Raw genomic sequence first — 18,018 nt, 5'->3', positions numbered from 1 at the left:
TAACTTAACTCAGATTTCTTTAGGTCTTTTATTCATTCTACTATTTCAAATATCTACTGATCTTAAGCTTCCGTCCAATTGCATAAAACTGCCACTATTTTGTGATCTACATTTGTTTCACCACCTTTGTTCAAATATTGCTCATTTCCCTTTATCCAGGCTAAGTTTACTAATGTATATTAACACACATGTCAAATGCTTTATACTAAGGAGGCCATAGAAAACAGAGAAATAAGGGCAAAACAGTTTGAATCTTGCCACTATTCCACTTACTAAGCATTGCACTTTGCAAAGCTACCTAATCTCACTGTCATTTAGTTTCCTCAGCTATAAAGCAGGAATGATACACACAAAGCTATCCCAAAAGACTGTTATGAATATTAAGATGCATATTTCTAGTAAACTGCATAGACTTCTGTCATTTATGTAGAGTGTGTTCTATAAGTATTGCCAATATTGAGCATTACTAAAGGCTGATAGTTTTAGTTTAATGGTACAGATAACATATAGGGTTTTCAGTAGAAGTCAGGGTTGTAACTCAGGTATTTAAACAAAATGTGTAAATCTCTCCCTCTCTGACAGATGAGTAAGAAATATTTTTTTCTGGGAAGGGCTTTTTTCAATATTGTGTAAATTACATTATGTAGGTGTCTGCATTAAAACAGTGATCTTGGTGAATGTAAACATTATCCTATTTTCCAAGTGGCGGTTCTGAAATTTTATTCGGTTCTCAGTCATGGTGAAAATGAAAACTTTAAAAAGTGAAAATATTTCAATAGAAAGACAGATAACACTTCTCAGAGGCAAACTGCCACTTCACCAGGTTTTATTTTATTCCTTAAAAATATCCGATTTCTCATTTTAGATTTAATTTTATCTGAATAAAAATTTTCCAGATAAAATTAACATAAAATGTGTTTCAAAATAGTAATATTCATGTCTTAGAACAATATGCCCTACATTTAAACTATAATGCAATTTTTCAAAATGAGCTTATACTATTGTTTGTATTCTAATTAACATACTGGATATATTTCAAAATAAAGTTTTGAAGTCTAATTATGAATTCTTCTGATATAAGATAATACTGTGATTAAAGAAAAATGAAAATATGTGTCCTATGGAAAATTTAAAACAATTAAAAGAATGAGTTACTCTTAATTTTCTTTTTCATAATTTGAGACTAGTTTGTCATGCTTAACTGTGAATTTCCTTCTTCTTTTGTAGTTTTTTTTTTAATAGTGTGGATATTATCTAAATATCTATCTTCTCTAATGGATATAATAAGAACATTAAGCTGCAAAACACTTTAAACCATATTTTTCATTTCACAAATGTTTGCAGCAATAGGACTCATATCATTGTGCTTAAGATGCAATTTTCCATAGAAAATATCAATTATGTATAAACTACTATAGTTTTTATGTGTTGAGCATAATATTTTAATCACAAAATGTTCTATACATAATCATTTCCTAGATTTACTAATATAGTAGCAGGCCTAAGGGGGAAATAACGTTTTGTTTCTTTTTATATGTTACTCGAAACCTATTTTACATTTAATTTGTCATCCTTCTGCATTCTTTGCTTAGGGTTTCTTACAATTGGACTTTCATCAGTGAAACGAAAAAAGGGAAACTATTTACTTGAGACAATCAAGTCCATTTTTGAGCAGTCCAGCTACGAAGAGCTGAAGGAGATCTCAGTGGTGGTTCATCTGGCAGACTTTAACTCATCCTGGCGTGAGGTCATGGTCCAGGATATTACACAAAAATTTGCCCACCATATTATTGCGGGAAGATTAGTAGTGATACATGCTCCAGAGGAATATTACCCCATCCTGGATGGTCTTAAAAGAAATTACAACGATCCGGAAGATAGAGTCAGATTTCGTTCCAAGCAAAATGTAGATTATGCTTTTCTGCTCAATTTTTGTGCCAATACGTCAGACTATTATGTGATGCTTGAAGATGACGTTCGATGTTCAAAAAATTTCTTAACTGCCATCAAGAAAGTCATTACATCCCTAGAAGGAACCTACTGGGTAACTCTTGAGTTCTCTAAGCTTGGTTACATTGGAAAACTTTATCATTCACATGATCTCCCACGTTTGGCACATTTTTTATTAATGTTTTATCAAGAAATGCCTTGTGACTGGCTATTGACTCATTTTCGGGGTCTGCTGGCTCAGAAAAATGTGATCCGTTTTAAACCATCTCTCTTTCAGCACATGGGTTATTATTCATCCTATAAAGGGACTGAGAATAAGCTGAAGGATGATGATTTTGAAGAGGAGTCATTTGACATCCCTGATAACCCTCCTGCAAGTCTATATACCAATATGAATGTTTTTGAAAATTATGATGCCAGCAAGGCTTACAGTAGTGTTGATGAATACTTTTGGGGGAAACCACCTTCCACAGGAGACACCTTTGTGATTGTTTTTGAAAATCCAATTGTAATTAAAAAAATTAAAGTGAGTACTGGAACAGAAGACCGGCAAAATGACATTTTACATCATGGAGCCCTAGATGTTGGGGAAAACGTTATACTTTTCAAACAAAGTAGACAATGTGATACTTACATAAGACTAGGGGAATTCAAAAATGGAAACTTTGAAATGTCAGATGTGAATCAAAAAATTCCTTTTGATATAAAGTGTATAAGGATATACATTACCAAAACACAAAAAGAGTGGCTGATTATTAGGAGTATTAGCATTTGGACTTCTTAGTCAATTAAATCAACATGTCCAGTAACTGAAACAGGTCTTCCTGTTTCCTTTTTTTGTTACCTTCCTCTTTGCTACCTTTGTCCTATGGAGGTAAAGCAACAGATGGGATATTTTAAAAGTAAGGTCAATCACCTTGGCAGTTTTGATTTACATATCATCATCATAATTTTACTTAAATATTCACTTGTATTTATTTCAACTTCTGAAGTTGAATATATAAGTTCACAGTTAATGCTTTCATTTATATTTTTAATGTTATGTTAATTTCAAAATTTCAACTGAATGTCAAAAAAGGCGGCATGAAGGATGTAAAAAGAGAAAATGTGGTTTATTGGATGGTAAGTCTTGAAAAATAGTTGCCAACTGTGTACATTTCCTCAAAATTTATAATTTATTATATCATCAGATAGCTTTTATTAAGAATCTCTGTGAATATGCAGTTGGTTAGAAAGATAATCTGCCTTTTTTTCTTGTAAATTTGTTTCCATAGACTCTTGTGCATCGATAATGAATACCTCCTCATAAAAATGATGTCTTTACAACAGAATTTTGTGTGTAGATGGGGCAATAGAAAGAAAAAAAAAACTACAAAATCTCTCTCCTGATTATTTATACAAAAGGGAACATTGGTAATTGAATAAAAACACTTAATCGGGCACCTATTATTAATAAATTTTCTGTGGGAAGCAGTCTTTTTCTAGTTTCCCTTTTGCAAAAAATAAATAGTTATGTCCAATATTTTCAGGTTACATTGGATTCCTGCACTTAATAGAAGAAATTAGAGAAGGCCTACAGTTAGTTCATTCCTATAAACATTTTCAGTATATACAGAAAATTTTTAAAATTGATTTTATATGTTTTATATTAAAAGTTGTATGATTGGAATCATATACTTTTGGGGTGTTTAAATCAACACCTTATAAAGAAGAAAAGTAAGAAACATAGAAATCAGTTGCCTTTTCTACACTCAGAGTGAGTTCATAGCAAAGCCAGAGTGAGAGATCAGATGTTCTGACATCCAGACAATGTCCTTTCCCTCGTGTGGAGATTGCTCCTCACACAATGTATGCTTTCTGTTCTCTGAAATATATGTTATGCTATCTGGAAAAGTTGGTATTATTTTTCCGTAAGTCCTATTACTGTTCTGTGGAGTACTCCTAAAGTGTCCTAAATGATACCATGTACCCAAATGGTAAGCAAACAACTAAATTTTGTTATAAGGATAATTGTGATTACACCATTTGTCCATTAAAGCAATTCAGGACACCTTAGTGCATCCTCAAACACTGTTGTTGTTGTTTTTAGAATATACTGAACTTGTCTCATCCTTTCTATTTTTGACAAACAGCAAAGATGAAAAATGATAAAAAATAAATGAAGAGTACTTTGTGTGTGGATATGTGTTTATGTGTGTGTGTGTGTGTGTGTGTGTGTGTGTGTGAAGATTAGACTTGTGATACTGAGAATGAAAGAGAAATTCTTGTTCTTCCTTTCATCTTGACACAAAATTTTTAGGACTCACTGGTATGCTACAGTACAAAAAAAATTAGGAATTATTTTACTCAGTCTATCTAAATTGATTAAATGAGAAACTCAGATAAACTATTGGAAAATATTTTTCTTTAGTCCATACAATAGATATTTATTTTTTGCACCCAGTTGCTATAATGTTAAAGAAAATATGAACCTGTAAATATTAATATCTTATAACACATCTAAGTCCTAAAGTCATAGAAAAGAAGAACATGGCCACTAAGCTATTATCGTTATATTGATTTGGAGAATACTTGCCACATAAAGATATTCTGTTTTCTTGGCTTGTCTTACCTGCTTTTATTAGCTGGCTAGTTGTTTAGTATTCTACAAGTATATAAGAAATTATAAGAAAAACTTTGTACTGCACTTTCAGTGATAAAAGGTATATGACAAAGGCATGCAGTATCAAGATGTAGGCAGACTCCATGAAGTGAGTGGTAAACATTTACATTTTCTTCTGAGAGTGATTTAAAAGACCAGCCATCTACACCACTTTTAGAAACTGCTTCAAGAAAGATTGCTGAGGATAACAGTGAAATTGGATGTTTGCTAGAGAATTATAAATGCAAATATAATCCAAAGAGGTTGCATTTAATCTTAAATTTGATCCTTTCATTACTGAAATCAGGTTTGAATTATCTGGTCAATCACTAAAGATTGTCTCCATGTTTCTCTATAGGTTGACTATAGGTCAGTGTTCTAAGGAAAAGACTTTGACAAAGAAAGTTTCTCCATTAAAGATCAGGGTGGCAAATAACCTTTCTCTTTCAAAAAGAAAATCTGAGCCAACATTTTTTATATGATTTAAAATTGTATTTTCTATGTTTAAAAATTCTGAATGTGGCTCCAATAATGTCTCAGGCATAGAGCAGAAAGACAGTTATTAGGTTTAATTATATTTAATATGCTTTTAAGTAAGCATTATGTGATCTCTTTCTTTGAAGTAAGATTTTTTTAAATACATTATTTTCTTTTTTATAAATATCCAATGAAAAGGACTGGAAAGTGACATGAATAGTTATTTAATTGCTATGAAAATAAGATACTCACAGGTTTCAAGCACAAACTATAGTATATAGGTCACATGATGTCTCAATTTGTATATTTTAAACTGACTAAAAGGTTTACTTATACTTAAAACTCTTCTTAAGGGAGCCATTTCAGCATTTATGGTCATCAAAGAAAAGCATCTTATAAAAGCACAATAAAAATTTGGAAATACACATTTTTGGAAAATACACATTTTATCAGCAAGAACGGGTATGGATATAAAAAGTGTTAATGCAAGCACTCTTGCATTCTCATTAAAAAAAACTATAACTGTGCAATTTATAAAGTAGATATTTTCCAGGTATAAAAATATAATGTGGAAATCTATGTGTCATTTAGAACCATTTCTGTCCTACAGCCACACTTATAAGACTGGGACATTTCATTTCTTACTGAGCCAGTATTCTTTGGGAATTTTTATAAAGCTCTCATGGAAAAACTATGCTGTACAATAATGGTATATATACAAAAACAAACATATCACTCAACATTTGTCAGTTTGTCAACATGTGTTTTGAACATGGCACCCAGGATTAAAATTGAAAACATTATTCTCAATGTCCTCTAACAACTGAAAATAACAGTCTAATTATCTTCTTTTTTCTTATCTATATATTTATTTAATGCAGTCTAAAATTACATTTATTTTTATCACCATACCACTGACTAATAGAACCCATGCCAAACATTATGATATTAGTTAGTTATATGATCTATGTATACATGTTTCATTTTTGAAGTTTTCATTTAATACTCAATATTAACTTTAAGAGAATTTCATCTTGTTTCTTCTGACCCACAATCCCCACTTTCTAGCTCTTGATTCTATCATTTACTACTTTACATAGCTCCCCAGTTTTCTGTTACCACAGATTTGATATTGTATACCTTTGTCTTCATAGGAGATACAATGGAAGGAGTAGGCAGACATGAGTTTGAAGCACAGGTCTTCAATTACTAGCCTTCAGATATGAAAAAAAAGTTATTTAGCCACTTGGAAATTCAGTTCCCTCATCTGTGAAATTGGAATAATTTTACCTGTGGAGGCTGTTAGGGCTAGACCTGGGATAAGCTCAGCAAGCAATGCTACGCTATGTATCTGTAAAAAGATATTGCCCTTTAAAACACGACCAGAGACCTCTATCCTGATCGAAAAAGTCATAAACTTTACTAACCACTGGAAATGTCATCCAGCCAATGTTCTTCTCTTTTGTTCAAAAGAATGCCATGTAGCCTAGCCGGCATGGCTCAGTGGTTGAGCATCAAGCTAAGAGCCAAGATCTTAGGTTGATGCTCAGTAGATGTGAGAGAAACACATCTATCGGTTGCTCCTGCGAGAGCCCTGATTTGATCGATTCATGGATCAGGGATCATGCCCTGGTTGTGGGCTTGATCTTCACTGGGGGGCAGGAAAGAGGCAGCCGATCAATGATTCCTTTCATCATTGATATTTCTATCTCCCTTCCTCTCTGAAATCAATAAAAATATATTTTAAAAAAGAATGTCATGTAGAATTATGGAAATGCCTTCCCAAATTAAAATATATTCTTTGCATTTTATTACTCCAGAAATCTTTTCCAAAATTTGTAACATTTATTGCTAATGTTAACATTGTAAATATTAATGATTTTATATATATATATATGTGGGTATATGTGACAATATTTCATGTATATGTATTTGTGTTATGAGAGAGAACCTGTAGCACGACTATTTTATCTTCCACACCTCAACTTATTCTTGTCTTTAGCTTTCTGGTTGTGTTCCCCCTAACCTGGCTTTTAGTTACATGTCCTTGCTCAAATACATGACATCCTCTGAAAATCCTATCTCATTAGAAAATCATATCTCTATTAGTGGCCCAGTGCACAAAATTTGTGCATGGGGGAGGTGGGTTCCCTCAGCCCAGCCTGCACCCTCTCCAATCAGGGACCCCTTGGGACCACTCACAAGCTGGGACTGCTGGCTCCTAACTGCTCACCTGCCTGCCTGCCTGATTGCCCCTAACTGCCTCTGCCTGCCTGCCTGATTGCCCCTAACCCCACTGCCTGCCTGCCAATTCTCCCCTAACCTCTCTGCCTGCCTGCCTGCCTAGTCATCCCTAACTGCCCTCCCCTGCCGGCCTGATCTTGTCCCAAATGGCCCTCCACTGCTGGCCTGGTTGCCCCCAACTGCCCTTCCCTGCCGGCCTGATCACCCCTAACTGCCTCTGCCTCAACCCCCACCACCATGGCTTTTTCCAGAAGGAAGTCAGATGTCTGGAAGATGGCTGGTCGACCCGGTCTAATTAGCATATTACCCTTTTATTAGTATAGATAGATTATATAGGATAGGATTGCTTAAATGGGGGGGGGGGGAGTCTTTTTCAGCAGGAGGAGATGCTCTTGGCAGACAAAAACACATAATCCTTATATCTGGACTGATAGCCAGCCATGCACTATACTGCCAAACCATTCATTAAAAAATCGAACGGCTTTCTTACATCTTACACCAAATAGCTATTGCCCTTAAAACCCCTCCTCAGCCCTCACCCTAGGTTCTGCCTTCAAAATTCACCCAGATTCGGTTCTGATTGGTGGGTTTCTATGCCAGTCAGTGTCAAAAGCTCCGCCTCCTAGGCAGCCATTGGCTCCTTACAGTTCATCCAGATTTGGTTCTGATTGGTCAGTTTCTATGCCAGTCAGTGTCTCTGGGCCTATCTCCAGGCCTGATCAGAGAGGCAGGGCTGATCAGCAGCCTGCTCAGAGGCCAGAGAGAAAGAGAGGTGTGGCTGCTGGACAGGCCTGGAGAGAAAGAGAGAGGCAAGGGCTGATCAACAGCTGCCACAGAGGCTGCGGATCAGACCCTGCTTCTCTCTCCAGGCCTCTCTCCGGGCCTGATCCACAGCCTCCTTGGCAGTCAGTGCTGGGTCGCCTTGCCCACAGTGGTGGCAGTCAGTGCTGGGTCACCATGGCAACCCACCACTGACTGTAGGACTGACTTCTGGTAGGTCGAGCCTTCGGTCATTTTGGACATATGGATGGATTTTTATATATTAGGATTAAGTTCTTTAAATCCCTTAAAAGCTTACATGTTTATTAGAGGATCTCATCGCTCTGAAAAGAGGATTCCTCATTTTAGAATTATAGGTTTATATTTATTTTATGTGAATCCTTAACATTTTGGTTAAAATATGAGTTTCATGGCATTTTTTACCCTAAAGATATTAAGATAACAAAGTCACACTTCTCCAAAATTCTAGTCCTTTCAACTTCATCATTCTGTTTATGTTTACCCTGATTTAAATACAGAGTAGAACTCACTTTATTTGTCCCCAAACTAGGCTGTTTTAATCTTGTATTTTGAACATTGAAATTGAAATGTAGATTTGAGGCCCTAGCTGGTTTGGCTCAGTGGATAGAGCTTCAGCCTCTGGACCAAAGGGTCCTGAGTTCCATTCCGGTCAAGAGCATTTATCTTGGTTGCAGGCTCCTTCCTGGCCCAGGCCCTGGTCAGGGATCCTACAGGAGGCAACCAATAGATGTGTTTCTCTCACACTGATCTTTCTGTCTCTCCTCCACTCTCTGTAAAAAATCAATAGAAAAATATCCTCGGGTGAGGATTAACAACACAAGAAAGAAGGGAAGAAAGAAAGAAATGCAGATTTGAGGCCATTTTTAAAGTAATTAGATCTGAACATTATTCTGAAAAAATACACATGTGAGACCAAAGTAGATTTTTTTTTTGAAAAAATGCTTCTGATTCGGATTTTACTCTATCTAAATAGTCTCTGTAAAGATTTACCCAAAAGTTCAATTCATTATGAGAGAGAATATGTAAATTATATATGCTCATAGAAATATAATCACATTAAGAATATAGCATGTTCAAATTTCATGTCTTAAAAGAGGAAAAACGATATCCTAAATAGCCATCTCTTTAAAATAGATGAATTAAAGACACAGTAATATGATTCTCAATATTTTTGTCTGAAATTAATATTTCTATGAAGCATACTTTACACTCGTTAAATTTAATATGCAGTATAGTATCACCTTATTTAATGGTTGTTTAAGGGTTAACAATGACAGTGAATAAACAAAATTCAGAAACTTAGTCTATACTTTCAATATATTCTGTGTTACCATAGCTTAAATCACAATAGCCAACATAACCTATAATCATTCTGCCTAGTTCCAGATAAGTACAATTTTATACAATGTATAAAAGTCATCAAACATTAATATATAAGTAAAACAATGGAGGCTGTCAGCACTTAATATGGAAACCTAACTATTGCAAAAATATTTAACTTATGGTCAAAGGTCTGGAAGGGATGCAGGGAATTTTTCTCTTCTACCTTCTCCCTCACTTCATTGGTCAACAAGGAAATAAAATACTTGCACTTCTTCACAGAAATATATAACAATCCCATTTTTAATCTCCAAGGCTTTAAACTTTATTGCAACCCACACATTTAAAAATACTTTATTATAATTCATCTGAGGAAATTTTCTTATTGAATAATCTATTTTCTCTATGGAATGTCCCAACTATTTGAAAAAAAGCTCTTGATATATATTACATGTATCTATTTCCCCATGAAATATTTCACCTTTGTTTAACTATTTAACCTGTCTTATTTTCTCATTATTATAGCTTCCTCCTACTATTAAATATACTTATTTTTTTACACTTAAACATTGTTATTCCACATTGTTTATTTTATCAGTAAATGAGAGTGTATTTCCACCTAAAAAGTTAAAATGATGACCTTGATTTCTTTACCACTATCTATCTTTTAAAGTAATCTGTTTTCGATTCTACGTTACTTATGTTGTTGGTCATTATAAGACAAATGAGATGGTAATAACTGTGGGCAGAATTATTAATTACATGAACTTAAACTGCATCTTACACTTTAACAATTAGTGCTTTTGAAAGGTATTGAGGGTTTACACCTTCCCCTCTATTTGTATCACATTGGATCTAGTCTTCAATTATAATCACTGATCCAAAAACAAGTATTCTAAGGGAAAAATATAAGAATAGTTTCCTACAAGGTCATGTCCTTGATATATAAATTACTTAAGACAGTTATTTAAAAGAAAGTAAACTGATCTCTGCTAGTGAAATAAGCAAAATTTTCTCCCTAAGTAAACATATCTACAACCTTAATTTTACATAAAATCAAAATAAAGAAGTATTCTCATTTGAAGTAAATACAGTGGGGCCTTGACTTACGAGTGTCCCGAGATACCAGCTGTCTCTCGGCCGATTTTTGCATTGAGTTGACAGAGTAATTTGAGTTAACGAGCTCCTTAATGAGCTCCTTAATGAGCTCAGTCTCGGAACGAATTAACTCGTAAATCAAGGCCCCACTGTATCCAAATTTTTTAAAAAAATAATTCTATTAATACAATTTTAACTTATATTTGCAACATTTCCCAAGTTCTCAATTATATGTAACTGGGCACAAAATATTTGTTTTGCGTGTGGTATCTTCATCCATCATAAATTGGTCATCAATCATGACCTTCTTAATATTCTTAAAAAACACTTTGAAGAACCGGTTACTTTGAGAAAAGACTTGGAAAATGTTTTACTAATAATCAAGATTTTTGAAACTTAAGTGTGTATTTTAAATATTTGTAATTTAATGGTTGGAGATATGTTTAGTTAAATGCATAAACCAAAGTATTTCTACCTTTAACTTTCTGCTAATTTACAGAGTAGGCAAGAAACAGCCACTCAAAATATCCCTTTTTACATCAAATAGCTATCAAATGAATGATAATAACAACCTATCGTTAATTTAACCTGAACTGTTGATTAGGTACTCCTTTTAAATATTGTGGTAGGAGATCTGTTTGAGCATCTAGGGAGTGCAAGAATCACAACCGGATAAATGTTACATACATGAGCTGAAAGATTTCAGAAGGAAAGCTTACTTCATGATTTGCCTAATGCAAGTTGTTATCGTCCCTCTCAGCATTACATATTAATATGGCTCAACTTGTTGGTCTATAAAACTCCTCAAATTTTTATTCTAATCAAAAATTTATTCTTGTGTCAAAAGACAATTTAGATGCTTTTACTTACTTGCCCAAGTAGATTAATCTTATTCTTAAGGAAATCAGAATTCCAGATTAGTCCTGAAGCTCTATTTTGCTATGTCATTTTACTAAATGGATAAACTATTTCCTGCCATGGTGAGCTACAAGATGTCTAAAATAATTTGGGAAATGATGAGTCTGTGTTATGTGTAGTCTATAAAACCAATAAAAATGTAAGTGCCCTTCTAGGTAAAGTAACCTAAACTGATTATCTTTGAAAGGTAAAAATATCATTTTTAAATATTTTTCTGAAATATCTCTCAATTAGCCAATTCAGTTTAATGGAGATAATGCTATATATTATTCATCAACATATTACCTAATAAGTAGGTGCTTAATAAGTAGTGATCTGATACACTTCTAAAAATAGCTGTCAAAATACTATTCATAGTGTCACTCTAATATTTAGTGTTTCATTTTATAAGAAAGTGATGTTTTAAAAATTATTTTTATAATACATATTTTATTATTAAAAATATGTTTATATCAATATTAATATAAATATTTTAATGTATTATAAATATATATTTTCCACCATTTTTCTGATTTCCATAAGTGAATTAAAAAATCGTTGCAATGAAATTTACACATTGCTTTCCCAATATAATATTTTACATGGTACAGTTTTACTTAAAACAAACAACAATCCCCAAGCCACTGCTTTATTTTGTTTTAACTGCTTTATTTTGTTTTAATCATATAATCATAATTTATATGATTGATTTATGTTTTAGTCACTGATGCAGGGGGTCCCTCGGGGGTGAGGATGACGGAGCCCCAACTCGCTAGGGCGTCTGCATGCACGACTCCGGAGACCAGGTTCAAAGACACAGATCCGTTTCATTGAGGAACTACAGGGGTATATATAGCATGAAGGAACCAATCAGAGGGAGACACGTTGCTACAGGCGACCAATGGCTGAAAGGCTGGGGTACTGTGCACGTGGCTCTAGGAGTTCATTCAGGCGGGCGTTGCTACTTCCTGGTGTGCCGAGGAAGTATGTCATGGTGGAGTGTGCTCACATCATTGCATCAGCGGCAGCACTGAGACATACTTCCTGAGTTCTACTACATCTCCCCCTTCCTTTCTAATTAGCGCCAAAGCAAAGGGGTAGTCACTACTCAGAAGGAGATAGAACGGTGGCCTTATAGACGGGTAAAAGGAGTAGCAGAGGCACGTGCCCTGGAAACTGGGTACTGTCTACACCAAGTGGCATGAGAACGCCAGGGTGAGGTATCACAGTCCACAGTCCTTATCTGTGTGCACCCGTGCTATTAGCTGTGATGATAGCACACATTAATAAGAATAACGTTCCTGCCGACGGGTTCCCCTCTGGCGCCATGTGCGCAGCTTGGTCTTGTAGAGCCTTGATGTCACCCCAGGTGATGGGGTGGGCTCGTCGGTGTCTAGGTCGTCTCCGCCGTTGGGGCTGGTTCTCTTCTATGGTCAGGTCCTCCATTTCCTCCACGGGGGGCGATGGTGGCTATCTACGGCTCATTGCTGGTGGTGTAGGGTTTGACGTCACGAGCAGGGATCCACGCGGGACTTTTGTCGCCTTCTGGAAAAATACAAGCATACCCTCTCCCCTGGGTTAAGAGCGGGTCGGGGCCTTTCCAGGCTCCGGTGAGTGGGTCTCTCCACCGGACCAAAGGAAGCGGTGTTGGTATGTCCCGGAGTCCTCCCCAATGTTTATACATAGGGGTTAATCCATGCTCATCAAAATGAAAATAATTGAGGGTAGTTAAGGCTTGGGTTAGCAGTGTATGAGGATTTCTCCCTATCACTCCCCCTTTTTCTTTAATCAGTTGGGCCTTGAGTCTTTCAATAATTGCCTGTCCCTGGGGGCTATAGGGGATGCCCATGGTATGCTTGATGTCGTGTGATTTTAAGAAGTCTTGAAATAGAGTGCTGGTGTAGCATGGTCCATTGTCAGTTTTTACCTCCCACGGGAATCCAAGGATGAGAAAGGCAGCCTTGAAGGTGGCAATGCTATGTTTGGCTTTTCCCCCATTTGGGCCTGGGCAAACATAGCTCCTGAGCAAGTATCTATGACTGTGTGGACATATTTCAATTTGCCAAATGCTGGGACATCCGTGACATCCGCTTGCCATATGGCATTGGGCTGTAGTCCTCGGGGATTGGCCCCTCTGGGTTGTAAAGGCCCGAGGGGTAGTAGAGGGCCGCAGGATCGGCAAGCACGTATGAGGTGCTTGCACTGAGCTAGGGGCAGATGGGGGAAGAGCTTATGGAGAGAGGAGGCTGACATATGAAATTTGGTGTGTAGGAGTCTGGCCTCTTCTATGGGTTGTAGGGTAAGAACTAGCTTGTTCGCTTCTGCGTTGCCTAGGGAAAGTGGGCCTGGTAGGCCAGTATGAGACCATAAGTGTTGGATATACCAGGGCTGTTTACGGTTCTCTAGGATGTCCTTTAGGAGTTGGAGGCTCTGATCTAGCGGGATATCTTTAACTCTTAAGGTGGAATACCCTATATTTTTTGCTGTATGCACTGCGTAAGCACTATCTGAGAATAAATTGACTGGACTATTTTGACAGTAGAGAAGGGCGTATATTATAGCTCTGAGTTCTGCTACTTGTGCTGAGCCTTGATAAGTATATCTAAGATAAGTGGGGTTGGTGGAAGTTTTAGGGGACTTTATTATTGCTGCACAGTACTTCCCCGAGTCAGTGAAGGCGCAGGGTGCCCCAGGGATAGGTTTACTAGAGGGGCGTACCAGACCTAGTGTCTCTAACGGTACCTTTTGGAGGGTTTGGAGGAGCCTATGATTGGGTAGGTGATTATCTACCTGCCCTGGGTAGTTTAGGAGAAGTAACTGTGTTTCTAGATCTGTGGTTAATAGATGAGAGATTTGTTCTTGCGTATAAGGAAGTATGAGAGTGTCAGGTTCTTTTCCATATAGGGTAAGCGAAGCCTGCCTGAGCTTCTGTCCTATGAGGGCGTAGGCCGCTGTTGGGGGCGTTATTTTAGCAAGCTGGCTGTAGGCCAAGTGTACCCAATAAAGAGGACCCTCCTAAAATAGTACTCCTGTCGGAGTCCCAATGGTGGCCAGTACTATCGCTCGGATTGGCTGGGTCAAGTCTATTCTGTGTAGCTCTAGCTCCCTTAGAGCCTGGTTGACAGCTTTTAAGACCTCTTTGGCCTTGAGGATTAGAGAGCGGGTACTAAGGGGGTCTGTGTCTCCTTCAAGCAATTGGAAGAGGGGACTAGGGCCCCGGTGGAGATTGATAAACTGTTCCTAACCCAATTAATCTGGCCACATAGTTCCTGTAGCGCATGTAGAGATATGGTATCAGGAATTGCAAGCTGAGGAGCTATGGGTACTATTTGTTCATGTATTTTATATCCTAAAAAGGAGTATGGAGGAATGGTCTGGACCTTTTTGGGAGCTATATGGAGGTTAAGAGCTTGTAGGTTGCTAATAAGTGTTTGGTAGCATGCCTCTAGCCATATAGGGTCCCTATGGGCAATAAGGATATCATCCATGTAATGAGTGATAAAGCATTGTTTGGCTAGAGGTTTGGTTGTCACTCCAACGTAAGCCTGGCACATAGTAGGGCTGTTCTTCATGCCCTGGGGGAGTACCTTCCATTGGTATCTATCTGCCGGTAGTTGATGGTTGGTAGAGGGCACTGAAAAGGCAAAGTAGGGCCTGTCCTCCAGGTGCAACGGGATAGAGAAAAAGCAGTCTTTAATATCTATGATTTTTATATGTGCTCCCCTTGCGATAGCCGAGGGGTGAGGCAGTCCCGGTTGTAGAGGGCCTAGTTTTTTCATGTGTCTATTTACAGCTCTGAGGTCCTGTAGAAATCTCCATTTTACTTTATCCTTCTTTTGTATGACAAAGACTGGTGTATTGTGAGGGCTGAGAGAGGGTTCAACAAGTCCAGCATCTAGTTGTTCTTGTACTAATTGCTTAAGGGCAGTAATTTCTCTTGTGGTAAAGGCCACTGTTCTACCCATATGGAGTCAGTGGTGTCTCATGATAACTGTATCGGCTGTGGCGCCGGTGGGTGAACAGTGGCCCCTAGAATTGGGGGGGCGGTGCGGTGTATATGATTGCATTGACCGCCTCAAGGATGTCTCGGCCCCACAAAGTGTGGGGGATGTCAGTCATGAAGAGTGGGCGGAAAGTCCCGGTATTCCCATCTGAGTCCGCCCAGGAGAGTCCCCTGGCAGCTTGGGCAGCCCTCTTGTAGCCGCTGACTCCCTGAACTAGCGGACCGGAAGTGGTCGGGCATTTGGAACTCCGCTTCTCCTCTTGAATAACCGACACATCTGCCCCAGTATCTGCTAGCCCTTCTATTCTCTCTCCCTTGACCATTAAGGTAAGGAACGCCTTGCTCTGTGTAAGAGGTAGCGTCCAATATACCCCTTAGGTCAGCTGCTCTCTTACTGGCGGGGCTGAGAGCTGCTCCTCTTCTCGTTTAAAGGGGGCAGTGGATTGCCATCTTTATCCTTATTGGATCTGCAGTCCCTGCGCCAGTGTAGTCCCTTTCTACAGCGGGGGCAAACGGAGGGGGGTTTTCCCTTCCCCTCCCTGTTTTCTCTTCCTGTTAGGGCAATCCTTCGCAAAATGGCCGATCCCTTTACACTCATAGCGTGCTCCTTTCTGTCCTCCCGATTGTCCTCCTAGATTGATATGAGCGGCCAGCTCTGCCACAAGGGTGGCGGCCGACTTACTGCCTACATCTCCACAGGTAAGCACCCAGTCATCTATACTGCCTGCTTTAACCGGAGCGATTGCCTGGAGGCGCTCAGTATTAGCCCCCTCCCAGACGAGCTCCCTGGTAAGGGCTTCCGCTGCCTGGGCATGAGTAACCTTACGGTCCACAGCTTCCCTGACTCTATGTAAAAATTCTGAAAACTCTTCATTGGAACCCTGTACGAGCTTGGACAGTCGCGTAGGCTTACCCCTCGGATTTATTTGGGCGAAAGCGCGCATAGCACAGAGGCGGACTTGATCAAAATATCTAGCGTGCCCCTGGGCCTGGACAGCAGGGGAAGAGAAAACTCCTTCTCCCTGTAGTGCATCTGCCTCATCGTGCAGATTATGGGCTTTTCCTGCTACCACGGCTCGATTGTGTTCCGCCTGTTGCTTGCACTGTTCATAAAACAAAGCCTTCCACTGAATCATGTCCCCTGGGGCTAGTATGGTGCGAGAGAGGCATTTCCAATTATGAGGGCAGTTAAGATTTATACTAAAATTTTCAAGGAGCTGTTGGGTATATGGGGCTGATAACCCATCCTCCTGTACTGCCTTTCTAATGGCTAGTAGCTCCTTTTGGTTAGGTGGTATCCATGCCTGAGGTTGTGGGGCGGTAGGATTAATGTTGACGAGGAAAGCCTGAGTTTCTAAGCCCAAAGAGAACCGTGCCATGTCCCTCTGCCGGCATTGGGATTGGTATAGCCCTGTCCAGGGATTATCGTTCGTGTCCCCAACAAGGGGGGCCGGAGCAGTCTGCTGCGGGGGACCTGCGCTTGGCTTCCTGCCCTGCGCTGCTTTGGCCGAGGTAGTGGCTTCCCCCGTTTTAGTTTCGTTTTGTTCGGCTTCCTTCTGAGCTCTGTTGGTGGTAGATACTTCCCAAGGGTCGGCCTCTGGGGGACCCTCAGGTGCCGAGGGAGTGGTGGTAGTGACCGGGGAATTGTAAGGTGGCAAGGGAAGCTTAGGGGGAGGCTCATCTTTCACTGTGGCTGAAAAGGCTGTGGGTACTGGGACTGGCGGTTCGGGCGGAGCGCCGGACAGGCAAGCCAGGATAGCTAAGATGGCCGGTGTCAGAGAAGGGGGTAACTGATTTTCCTCGTGGACCTCAGCGGATCGAATCCTTTTCAAGACCTTCTCCCAAATGGAGGGGTCCCAAATGGGGGCCTCGATTAACCATGGATTGGACTGTAATAGATACTCCCAATGAGTTTGGAGTTCCTTTTCAGAGACCTTAACTAGCCTACTCTGCAGTAAGGCGTGGAGAGCTCGCGCTTGTGGCGCTCTAGCCGAAGGGGGTAGGTTTCCCATTTTACTGAAGAGGATCACTCACCTGTCCAGCTGTTCGGGGGCCCCACGTTCGGGCGCCAGATGATGCAGGGGGTCCCTCGGGGGTGAGGATGACGGAGCCCCAACTCGCTAGGGCGTCTGCATGCACGACTCCGGAGACCAGGTTCAGTGACGCAGATCCGTTTCATTGAGGAACTACAGGGGTATATATAGCATGAGGGGACCAATCAGAGGGAGACACGTTGCTACAGGCGACCAATGGCTGAAAGGCTGGGGTACTATGCACGTGGCTCTAGGAGTTCGTTCAGGCAGGCGTTGCTACTTCCTGGTGTGCCGAGGAAGCATGTCATGGTGGAGTGTGCTCACACCATTGCATCAGCCGCAGCGCTGAGACATACTTCCCGAGCTCTACGTACAAGTCACTAATGTTTTAGGAGTAATAGAGATAGACATTGTATTGCACATTTTTAGTAAGTTAACAAACCAGTTCTATATGCTATGTCAACATTCTTGATTAATCGATTTATTGATCTGACCATATAAAATACAATGTAAAATATATATTTTTTAAAATATATTTTTATTGATTTCAGAGA

At 39.1% G+C, this 18,018-nt stretch overlaps 2 protein-coding genes across 2 annotated transcripts in view; one reads left to right on the top strand and one right to left on the bottom strand.

Annotated features, from left to right (window-relative positions):
* The window catches only part of MGAT4C (MGAT4 family member C), a 724,941-nt gene extending 722,176 nt beyond the window's left edge, over positions 1–2,765 (top strand). The window contains exon 7 of the mRNA XM_023749771.1: positions 1,593–2,765. Coding sequence (XP_023605539.1) covers positions 1,593–2,734 — 1,142 coding nt within the window. The 3' untranslated portion in view covers positions 2,735–2,765. The remainder of the gene's footprint in view (positions 1–1,592) is intronic.
* Positions 2,766–15,928: 13,163 nt separating this feature from the next.
* LOC106696217 (endogenous retrovirus group K member 7 Gag polyprotein-like) lies at positions 15,929–17,443 on the bottom strand. Its single transcript, XM_014451497.1, has one exon. It carries the CDS (start codon positions 17,441–17,443, stop codon positions 15,929–15,931), a length of 1,515 nt encoding a protein of 504 aa, XP_014306983.1.
* Between the last annotated feature and the right edge of the window lie 575 nt (positions 17,444–18,018).

The sequence above is a fragment of the Myotis lucifugus genome, unplaced genomic scaffold (genome assembly GCF_000147115.1).
Source record: "Myotis lucifugus unplaced genomic scaffold, Myoluc2.0 scaffold_9, whole genome shotgun sequence".
In the NCBI taxonomy this organism is placed as follows: Eukaryota; Metazoa; Chordata; class Mammalia; order Chiroptera; family Vespertilionidae; genus Myotis; species Myotis lucifugus.
This window is presented reverse-complemented; position numbering and strand designations above follow the sequence as displayed.